Here is an 11,940-nt window from a genome sequence, read left to right as displayed (position 1 = left end):
AAATAGTTAGGGCACGATCCTGTTCCCAGTGAAGTCAGTGTGAATTTCCCCACTGAATTCAATGGCAGCAAGATGAGGCCATGCCGGGCTCAGGGGGCAACTCTTCGCTCATGTTCATCGTCCTTTCTCACACAAGTAGTTCCAAAATCAATGGGACACCATGCATGAGTTATGACTGCACATGAAGGAGGGGCTGAGGGATTTGATTGTGTGTTTGCAATGGATATAAATACTGCATATTTATCAATTTTGCTGTTTCATTATCATCAACCGATCCATTTTCAGCTTTTAGTTCTACAGATTTTGTTTTGGTCTTCAGGTAGTTTTTTAAAATAGTAGCTCGGGACTGACTTTTAAGCATCGTGTCACTCATTGGTTCAGCTTGGAGCTTAAATCCCAGCTTGTTCTCATGCACTAAAGCAATGGAACAGTGGAGTTCTGCACTTTCTCCATCCTTTATCCATTTAAACTCAAGGAAAATGAGAAATGTGTAGACTTCCCCCTTTCTGCTCTTCCCAAGGAAAGGACTATACTTTTATTTTAATGATTTAATCGTGATCATGGAAAAAAATCTACAGCTAGAAATACAGGATCTCATTCATCACTGTTTACTCTTGTTTTATGCTTGTCATCTCCACTGATTTCAGTAGAGTCAAGCCTGTTGAGAGTAACTTGGGACCGTGGTACATCATGTGTGCTGCTCCCATTTCACCTCAGTTACAGATGCTTTAGGGGCCCCCTCAGCTTGGGGCCCTGGTGCAATTGTCTCTCTTCCCCTCCATCCGCCCTGAGTGGAGTTCCAGTGGTGTAAAGCAGAAGTAGCATAGGTGAAAGTAGGCCAGTACGGCGTACTGGTAAGAAGTGGCTGGCGGTACCGGCTTGTACGCAGCCGACCTTAAAGCGCTTTAACATCATTGCCCCTTTCCCGCCCCACCCATCGGCAGCCCTGCCAGCAGGAACCCTCCTGGCAGGACCGCTGCTGACAGGGCAGGGAGAGAGGGGGGCAAAGAGGCAGCTGCCACAGAGCCAGTGATTTAAAAGGGCCTGGGTGCCCCGGCTGCTGCCACTGCTACCATAGCAGTGGCTGGAGCCCCGGACCTTTTAAATCACAGCTGAAGCCCCAGGAAGTGGAGGCCAGGCAGTGCAGATGGGCTGGCTGGGGGAGGCTGACCCATAGCCCTGCCCCTTCTACCCGAGGCCTTACCCCTTTGCGGGGCCCAGGCCCAGACCCAGATCCCCGCACCGGTAAGTGCTGAATGTTACTTTCACCCCAGCACAGCTGTGACTCAGTCCGACAGCTGAGCCCCAGGCTAGTCCTGCAATCTTAGCATGCACACAACTCCAGTTGGACAATGTCCAATCTTGCATTGTTCTATCATGCACAACTCCCACTGAGTCGAAGCGTGCACTGCCTGGCAGAGTGGGATTCTGATTTAGTTAATTGCAAGATTTCAAAGCACATATTTCCTATTCAAACTAGAGAAAGGACAGAACCAAAACCCGAAATCTAATCTTTCCGAAATGTTTGGAAAATTCAGAAACTTATTTATATAATAGGCCCAACCAAAATCCTAAATCCCACCCACACATGCCCTCATATCTCAGGATTATTTAGATTGGACTTTATGGCTTGGACCTGTCTCTACAAATTGCCCATGACACTGCCTTTTTGTAGACAACATAGTAGACCTGATTCTCCTCTGGGCCCCATTTGCATCTGGGCAAATTGGGTGTTAATACAATAGCCCAGGGGTCGGCAACTTTTCAGAAGTGCTGTGCCAAATCTTCATTTATTTGCTCTGATTTAAGGTTTGCCATGCCAGTAATACATTTGAACTTTTTTAGAAGGTCTCTTTCCATAAGTCTATAATATACCGGTATAATTAAACTATTGTTGTATGTAAAGTAAATAAGATTTTAAAAATGTTTAAGAAGATTCATTTAAAATTAAATTAAAATGCAGAGCCCCCTGGACTGATGGCCAGGACTTGGGCAGTGTGAGTGCCACTGAAAATCAGGTCACATGCCACCTTCAGCACACGTGCCATAGGTTGCCTACCCCTGTATTAGTCAATTATGGTCATAAATTGAGGACCGACCTAGAGACTGAACCAGGTGGTGTTCCAGATGCAAGGAAGGTATGGCTCTTTAGGATTGATTGATGATGAAAGTGGGTGTTAAACACTACTGTTTTGCTCTGACAACGTTTTAATGCATAGGTGTAAGTGACTCCATAATGTGCCAGCCAGTGGAGAATCCAGGGCCATTGCTGTTTCCTTGTGTTATTCTTACCATCCATTGTACATTCCAGATCTTTCTGGAACTGATTACTGTGCACTGCATTATATTCCACAATGTGCTGGAAATAGAGGGCCATCACGTAACCACCTTCTTCAACCCTTACTTGGGCAAAACTCCCATTGATGTCAATGAACTTCAGTTTTGCCTGAATAAGGACTTAAAATTTTGTTCACTGAGCTTGATCATGCTCTTATTAAAACCCAATCCTGCACTTTCTTCTTACCACCATCCAGTAAGGTAGTTTAATCAGTTTGTGCTGCAACTGCATCAGCATTCTGTATATTAAGGGAAGTGAATGATGAGCTGCTTTGCAGAAATGGTTTACAACCAGAAAGTTCAGTAAATTGTATTTGAGACATGATCACTGATTACAATTTAAACCTAGGGAACAACAAATCACAATAAAAAAAATAAAGTCCCCCTGCCCCAATCTACCTATTTTTTAGCCTTTATTATTTAGGACAGGTCATGATCCTGGATACAATCCTACGGCATAGTCAGCCACTTTGCTGCACTGTCTAGGCTAATGGTATTGTGTGTGCATGCAGGGGAAGAACAGCCATCACTGAGCCACTCCTTCTCCTCCTCCAGTGCATGGTGAGTGTGATGGGTGGGCAGAGATGTGAAGTGGGTGGCGCCAAGGCTCTGGCACTTCCTCCCCACCAAGTACTATGCAGAACAGCTGAACTAGCATGGACAGGTGTGTGAACAGTAGGCAGACCAGATGTCCCAATTTTATAGGGTTAGTCCTGATTTTTGGGTTGTTTTCTTATATAGGCTCCTATTACCCCTCACCCCCTGTCCTGATTTTTCACATTTACTGTCTGGTCACCCTAGTGAACTGTACCAGGAAAAGGTCTGATGCCACTTCCTCCACCGAGCAAGAGGGAAGCAGGGAAGCTTCTGGGATGATGCAACTACTCAGTACTAATTGGATTGCAAGGTGCCAGCAAGTCGATTGGAAGGATTTCACTAAAACACTGCACGGCAGAATCCCTGACCCAAAGCATTTATAACCTAAGATGCAGATGAATGGGTTGGCAGCCCAGAAGAAATGCCCTTTATCATCCAGACCCCCAGCTCTGAAAAGGCTAACTTTAGAACAGTGAAAAGATGAAACAAGACACCTTACACAAGAGAAAAATGAATAAATGCATTGCATTAACACATTCAAAAGGCACATGAGCTCAGATACAACGCCATAAAGGCTGCACACGTACTAATAACCTAAGACTACAGCTGGGAAGAGTTGTGTGTGTAGCTTTTTGAGTTGAGTGTGTAATCAATAGAACAAAAAGCACACACAACCCCTCACATCACCTTTCATTATAACTTTTATTACAATGAAAAACTAAAAATATTGCTCATAACCATATGATGTTCTCCGGGTATCAGGTCATAAGAGGCAAAGAACAAATAATCAATTTAGAGTGTTTCTTTAAGGATTAACTCGCTCTCAAAAACAATGGACACACCCTATTCCAATGCAACTTCTCAAACAATTCTGTCATCTTTTGCGTTTTCATGTTTTGCACCTGCAATATATGCACCAATTATAGCATTTTGCCTGCTACCTACCTGGCTGTGCCCTAAAATCAGCTAGCTGATTGCCTGATCACCATCATTTCTGCCTGCACTGGCTGCACAATTAGAAGTGAGGCTGAAGTTTCTTTAAAAATGTGTCCCACAGGGCATAGCTTGGAGCATACTCACATGTCTGCCTAGACCAGCAGTACAGCTGTTTGGCTCATCTATGTCTAAGAGTTTGCCTTATTCTTTTTTCAATCACCACATTCCTTTTTTCTCTATTATTTCTTTTAAAACATTAGTGTGTTTAGTGCCATTACTTTGCAATAATGAAAGCACAAATCCCTGACATCACTGGAATAGCGCCAGTAGAGAATTTGGCTCTTAGTAGTCATTGGAGGCGCACCATTAATTTCAGTGGGAATTAGGCACCTAAATACCTTTTGAGGATCTAGGACCTAGTACTTATGGGAAACCAATGCACTGAACTGAGTAAAGGACCATTAACCCTACCAGGAAAAATAGCTGAAACGTGAGCTAGCTCAGGCACTGATTTAACAAGACTCTTAAGCGTGTTTAAAGTTAAGCATGTGCTTAAGTGCCTTGCTTGATAGTAATGGAATCACTCACATGTTTTATGTCCAGAATAATCTTCCTAGGGAGTTGATGGGTTCCGCACTGTGAGATTCATTAAAAATGGGCTGGACAAATTTCCTGAGAATATAGAGTAGGAAATACCCTTGCATTTGACTGAATGCCCTTTTTTAATCCCCAATTTTTATGGGCCAAAACCCCTCTGACCTGAAATGTGCAACTTCCATTGAAAACAAAAGGTCTTATTCGCCTCTTACTTACACAGAGGTAAATCTGAACTAACTGCATTAAATACACTCAGGTATCTTGTGTTAAACATTGCATGAGCAAATTAGGCCCAATGAGCTAAAATCTAGTCTTGTGTACACCAGTACAACGCTCCCTAATGTTAATTCTAGCTAATTCTTTCTCCCCTGTTAAGACAGTTGCAACTACAGGGAACATAGAAACATGGCAACAGGACTGATTAGCTATGACTAAATGCAGTGAGGGAGGTAAACGAATTTGCCAGTTGATCAGGTGATCAAACAAGAAAATAACATAACCCCCCCCCACACCTCCTCAACAAATAAGCCAAAACCTTTTACGAAAGCCAACCTGGTCATTATTTAAGTAAATTAGTCAAATATGTTTGCAGTCATTGAGGTAAATATTCAGATGTGGTAGGGAGGCCCAGTTGTCCGGTTTGCAAGTGTAATTTGGGTCTGAGAAAAAAAATTGGGCCAAATGTCTGCAGTTTTTGTGCCTGCCCTTGAATCCTGGATGCAGATTGTAATAGCTGTATGTTTAACTACCTGATTTATTCCCACACTTAGTTAAGGGGTCTAAACGGGGCGTCTCCAGGCCCCAGCATGCCAAGCATGTGCTCGGGGTGGCATGCTGCGGGGGATGCTCTGCCAGTCGCCGGGAGGGCGGCAGGCGGCTCTGGTGGACCTCCCACAGGTGTGCCACTAAAGCTGCGGGACCAGCGGACCCTCCGCAGGCACGCCTGCAGGAGGTCCACCGGAGCCGCCTGCCGCCCTCTCAGTGACCGGCAGAGCGCTCCCCCCCACCCGTGGCATGCCACCCTTCTTGGGGCAGCAAAATGTCTAGAGCCGCCCCTGGGTCCAAATGCCATGATATGCACTTGCAGCCACAAAACAACAGACACAAATTGCACCCCCTGAAAAAGCATGTTGAGCTGTCAAAAATGTACCCAATAAGGTTACCTGGATTTAAAAGCTTTGCTTAAATGGAAACACACATGGAAACAAAACTTTGTCATTTACATCATCAAGCCATACACTTTTGGCATATTGCGAATTAAAATGAAAGCGTTTGCAACAGCCACTATTTGCAGCAATAATAATTATTACAGACCTGTGCTTCCTGGTACTATTTTGAGCTAATGGCTAACTAAACAGACAATTATGCACTGTACCCAAATGTACTTTAGCTTTCTCACACCCTTATTTGTTACTTAATAAATGCATGTGTTAATCTAAGTTTGTGGTCCATGAAATAATTACAGAGGACGTTCTGTTCTCCTTTACATTAGACTGAATGTGTAGTAACTGCATAGGTGTCATTGGAGTTATTCCCTGGTTATGCCAATGTAACTGAGCGAAGAATACGGTGCACAGTCTTTCAGGAAAACTTTGAAAGTGTGATTGTTGGGTGAGTGATTGTTTCTGCTAGTTTTCTCCGCCAGTCACTCTAGATTTCCTTGCGTAGGGCAACTTTGATGCTGCTAAAGATCTTCCCCAGGGCCTCACACAGTGGGTCACAGAAGGTGTGGATGCAGAGGGAGTAAATTCTGCTGACACACTGGATTTCGATCACATAGCTTTTGATGCAGGGCACTACTGCCCAGATATGACAAAAGGAGATTAAAGCAAAGAGGAAGCCCCAGATGACTGCCAGAGGGATTCCCAACACAACCGAAAGCAGCCGGTAGCACCAGTACTTGCTGACTGTGAAGGTGGTGTAGCTGGCTTTCCATACTCCATCAAAACTGTATGTACCTGCTGGCTCAGCAATGATATCTTCAAAATCCACCTGGAATGCAGACAAGACAGAAGGGTGGATTAGGGGGGTGCCACTCACACAGAATTCATGCAGGGCAGGTAATTATCATCCAACTGGAGAACAGTGCTCACAATCGCTCCTTTGTTTATTGGCCAGCTGAGATCTGTTATACATAGGCACGCCCCTATTCTACTAGTGACGATTCCGAAGAACTGGAGAAAATAGAGGGTACAGTGAAGGAAATTAGGTATATATCATCAGACTCTGTACCCCTTCCAAAATAGAGGGCCGAAGCCAAGAACCAGTGGAAAATGGGTCCTGTGTGGTAGGTGAAAGTGTCTGCCCTACTTTCCATTCACTTCTCATCAGCTGGCTCTAGTGCAGCTGGGCCAGAGTAACTGCCGTTGTCTGAAAAGTCTATTCCACACTTGAGTTTGGGGGCCAAAATTAGCTGCAAAATGTTGAGTCCTTCGCCAGTTCTTCACCAAATCACTGTCTGTTTTCCTTACATCATATGGCACAAATGTATGGCCAGACATAACAGGGTCCACAACTGTGTTGCCTCTGAGCATGCCTGTTATGGGGCACAAAACATTTTTACCTCCTACGCTGATGCAGGAACTACCTCTAAATCATGGTTTAATTTTGATGACAATGTTTTTACCATTAGCTAAAGTATGATTGGTGTAAGCAGGTAGTCCCCGCACTTTAAACTGTTGAATACCGCTACTACAAAACACAACAATTAGATTGATTTGGGTGTCAGGAAGGAAACGTGAAGGCAGTTATATAACGAAGAGCATGCAAGAACAAAAACATTGCTGTCTGAAACATATTTACTGCTCTTGGGATGCTTCCTTTTCATATATGATTTAATATCTGAGTAATGAAAGTGCATCCCACAGTGGTTTGGTCTGTGCAATGAAAAAAACGTAAGGATACAGCTAAACCTTATCCAGGTACATTCTAAGATACTGCACCTGCTGAAATGAGTGGGGACCCAACCAGGTCAGATTTGTGGTGAGATTTCCCCGACATCCTGCTTCTCCTTGGGTCTGAAATGCCACTAGAGCAGCTGTTTAGTGAGATCTGCACTTCTGATTCTGATCCTGCATAGATACAATGCAGCAGCTTGCGATGCTGTTCTCAGGAAGGGTAACTCTGCCCCAGAAATATCAGAGCTAAAAACAGGAGGCGCATGGAAAGGCTGGCTCAGAGAGACGTAGGGGTGAGTACTGGGGAGCAAGTTGTATCTTCCTGATCCAACCCTAACACCACTTAGAACTACTGCTGGGCAGTTCTAAGTAGCAGCTCTGATATAGGACCCTACACGGACTCTATAACAATGGAGGATTGGTGGACTGGAGCTCCACTCCACCATGACCCCTTTCCAGCCCCACTCTTCCCTCCCCTCTATATCGGGGTGTTGGTGGGCCCAGATGCTGCAGAGAGTTACTCCATGCCAAGGGGGAATTCTCATTTGCAGCTGGATAATGGCTCTTTTTCACTGAGCTGCACAAAGAGGCTGGAACACACAAGAGTCTGACCCAGAGAGTTGAGGTGCTTTTTGTGGAAAATCATTGCCTTTATTAATCTAGCTCTTGGTGCTTAGATACCTTGATTATGCAGCCATAAGAAACAGAAAGAGAAACACAAAGCTCCCCACTGGAAGAGGAAGATACATAAAGACTAAATTAAATTAAAAACAATAGTCACGGACATGAGCCAGTCTACAGCATTGGTTTCCTCACAAATCCTGAAGACAAGGGCTCTCAGCTGGGGAGGCTCTTCAATTGGTCATAAGAATTCAATGCTAGGCATTTTTTTAGTATCTCATGCAGTCAGAATTGCCACTAGGTGACACTAGGTGACTTAGGAAGGTGGGTTCCAAACATGCAGGTCTTTGTCCCCATGGTGCTTTGTCACCCCCACCACACCACTCACAGGTCCATCACCTTGAGCACCCAGGGCAGGAAATGTGCTGTGAAACTGTTTACTCTTGAAATAACACACACCACCTAGTCCTACCTTTTCGAGCCTTCAAGGGCATTGGCGGGCTTGCTGCTAAGAGGCGAATTGCACTCATAAAATACCCACAAACCTATTAATATTTTTAAATATTCAGAGCTCAATCAGCTTTACACACTCTGAAGGGGGTAGATCCACTTTCCTCTCCACATCTCCTAGGAACATTGCTGCTACCCAGCAGAACTTCGAGGCGGGTTTCTTTTAATTACAAATCTGCTTAGTTGAGATTAAGATACGTCTGTGAGAAAGCAGGAGCTGACGTATTTCTTGTGGGTAATGTATTCATCAGCTGCATTTATCACTGTAGCGTTGACAAAAAATATTAATCACGGCTGATAAACACAGGTTAAAAGGCATTTGTCATTTTATTATGAAACCATTATAAATTGTGCTTGCTGATTCTCCACATTAAAGAACCTCTGGGCATGACTGAGCATGAGAGAATGGTTTTATGCTTGACCTAGGCTCTGATTCAATAAGGAGTTTAAGGACATGCCTAACCTTAAGTACACGAGTAGTCCCATTGAAGTGGAGGAGTGATAACCTGGCTCCGAAGTCAACAGGACACCAGGAGAGCCAGAATTGCATCCAAAATACTTAAGTGCATGCCTGATTTTGAAGCCAGAAAGTACTTCAGCATGTGCCTAACTTTAACTTTTTGACTTTCTAGTGGGGAGCCCCTTTTTCAAAGAAGGGTGCACCTGGTCCTAATTCTTCAGGGAGTGGAGTGCCCTTAACAATCCCCATTTGTTCTGTTCTGGTGCAGAAAGGCTCAGGGAGCACAGATGAGGTTCCACCGAGGGTAATTGTTGTATTGCCAATGACCTAGAAGTGCCTCACATAGTCAATAATACTTGGATGGAGAGTGAGCCCTACAACAGGAACTCTAGCCGTCTTCCAGTACACATCTGAGGTCAACTGGCTCTAACAGGAGTTGAAGGCACTGAGCACCTTGCTTGAGATTCAGTTTGGATCTTAGGTGCATAGAGTACATATTTATATGAGCATCTAACTGCTGACTTGAGTGTCCTAATATGGACTTGGGTCCCCTAACTTAGGCATGCTGTCAGTTGATCTCTTCTACTTGTTAGGAAACTGCATGGCAGCCAATAATATGCATTTCCCTTATTCTTCTGAAAGTGACAGTCACAAAGCCTAAGGGCATTGACAAAGAGCAGTGATCAACTCCTCCAAGCTGGCATCTCTGCTTAACTCAAGCAAGGGACACAGATTCAGCCAGCACAGTAAGGCCTTGGAGATTTGTAAATGGAAATTCACCCAGACCCAAGGGAAGCATGTGACTCAGCATGACTTCTTCCCCAGTCTCTCCCACTCCCTGTATATACCTCAAAGCTGCAGGTCCTCTTGGGCTTCAGTGGTGTCTGGGAGCCAGAGGGAGAATGCAGGAACCACACTTTCCCACACTCCACAGGATTGGGACCTAAACAACTGCATTTTGCTACCTTCAGGGCCATGTAACAAGCAGTGGCATAGGGCTTCAGTTTCTGAAGATGGAATCTTAACATACAAGTAATTGTGTTAGATCTGTAGAAGCACAGATCCTTCAGCCACAAGGCTGCTTTTAATCTCACTTCAATCTAATACCATCTTCTTCCTGGAAATTTCAAAGCGATTCTTTGATGTAATTCTGATAAAATCCTATCGTTCCATCTGTAGCAACTAGACACCTTTTCATTCTCTCTTTTTCATTTAAGTATGGAGACACGGCTAAAGTATATACCAGTCTGGCCTATGTTTATCCCTCTATATAATCAAAAATAGCCTTACTCCATATGTACATTGGTATAGCTGAGTGCCGTGTCTGGACCAATATATTTACTGGTACTAACAAAACAGATAGTGATGTGCAGAGAGATACAAGAATGCATGTTTGGTGGGGAACATATGCAGGATATAACACCACTACCCAGCTGTTCCAATCCCATTTTGCCCTGCTCACTGAATGTGCATCTACAGCATGCTAGCTGTTGCACTTGGTGGCCGATCAGTGAGCCTCCCACTTTGAATACTAACCTGGCCTTTGTGTCTCCTGTTTTCAATGGTGGCTCTTTTTCTAAATGCAGAAACCAAAGCTCACATTCCAAGACCTCCTCTATTGACTTTAAGAAGAGGTTCAATCAACACTCATTTATCTCATCTGAATTCCTGTGATGCTTTAAGGAAAAAGAATAATTTAACAGAGCCTTTTCAATCTTCTCGCTTACCCTTCTGGGGCCAAATTCACCCTAAGAGGATAGAGTTGCACCAAGCCCACACGCTTCAATGGTCATAGTTAGAGACAACGCCCTTTTGAGGTTCAGCCTAGTAGTCCTTGCTTGGTGCCTCTGTTAATCAGGGCTTGTTGGTGTGAGGGAGAAACAATTCTGTTCTAAATAAGACTGTGACACTGTGAACACATTCAGCAGCCCCATCATCTCCCGTGCTGCACCAACCTGGAACAACTTGCAGAGACAGTCAGTGTCATGAATTTTGGCAGAGGTTTTTTTTTAAAGGTTCACTTTCATTCTTTAGCGAGACCTGGGCGTGAGGCTCTGTTTTATATTTGACTTCCTGCTCCCCAAAACTAATGGGAAAATGTCAGTCAATTGGCAAGCGACAGTCACGGACGTCGGAGTGAGTATGTTCAAAGAATTAAACAAGCACATTCATCAGAGATGGGAAAGCCACATGAAATCACCTAGTCAGTGTATGCATCTCCCTGGCAATGCAGGATTTCCCCCTACAGCACATTTTCAAACTACTGTCCTCGATAATCCCTCTTCCTCTGTCATATTGTCCAGCTACACACTATATTTAGTGAGTTAAACATACTATAGAATTTGAGCCTGATACAAAAGCAAACTATCAATAGATTTATTGCACTAAGATGTAGAGATGCTTATAAAAATCAAAGGTGCTCAGAAAATGTACCTTTATAACATCTTCATTAATGTGCTTTGGATCTCTGTTCACCAGGTCTATTTCCTTTGTGTGCTGGTCCTTTATTATTATCCTCTCCTCAAGTCCAGTTTGCTCTTCTGCCATAGTGTCTCGATAGAATGGCACAAGTCAATCTAATAAAAGTCCCAGAACCCTTTCTCTGCTGGCAAAATACCTCGAAAGGAAGTTGTGCATTCAGAATCTCAAGCTTTGTGCTCTTCTTTACTTAGCAAACCCCACCCTGGATACCAGAGAACAGCTGCCTCGCTATAGCTTCAAGACCCTCTGTGAAATCTGCCTGTGGCAAACCTCCAAGCTAAAATTAATAGTGTAGCTCACACTGAGGCCTGAAAGCATTCCTTAAAGGGGCACTGGACTCATCTATGCTTTCACACCATAGAGCTATCTTTTCAGAGGAGTTGGCCTGGATGATTCATAGAGAGATTGAAGAAGGGTAATTTTAAAGAGAAAATGTTGCAAAATATATTATTGGCGGCATTAATGGGACTGCACTCTAGGCGAGTGTTAGTTCAGAGTATAGAA

The 11,940-nt window shown here is 44.0% G+C and overlaps 1 protein-coding gene across 1 annotated transcript; it reads right to left on the bottom strand.

Annotated features, from left to right (window-relative positions):
- Positions 1 to 5,433: 5,433 nt before the first annotated feature.
- On the bottom strand, positions 5,434 to 11,645 carry CAV3 (caveolin 3). Its single transcript, XM_050957589.1, has 2 exons — positions 11,389 to 11,645; positions 5,434 to 6,459 (listed from the first exon to the last, which is right to left on the bottom strand). The coding sequence occupies exons 1-2, from the start codon at positions 11,500 to 11,502 to the stop codon at positions 6,118 to 6,120; spliced, it is 456 nt and encodes a 151-aa protein (XP_050813546.1). The 5' UTR covers positions 11,503 to 11,645; the 3' UTR covers positions 5,434 to 6,117.
- Between the last annotated feature and the right edge of the window lie 295 nt (positions 11,646 to 11,940).

Source organism: Gopherus flavomarginatus, chromosome 6 (genome assembly GCF_025201925.1).
Source record: "Gopherus flavomarginatus isolate rGopFla2 chromosome 6, rGopFla2.mat.asm, whole genome shotgun sequence".
Taxonomy (NCBI): domain Eukaryota; kingdom Metazoa; phylum Chordata; order Testudines; family Testudinidae; genus Gopherus; species Gopherus flavomarginatus.
Note: the sequence above shows the minus strand (reverse complement) of the source record. Positions and strands in the feature narration are given on the sequence as shown.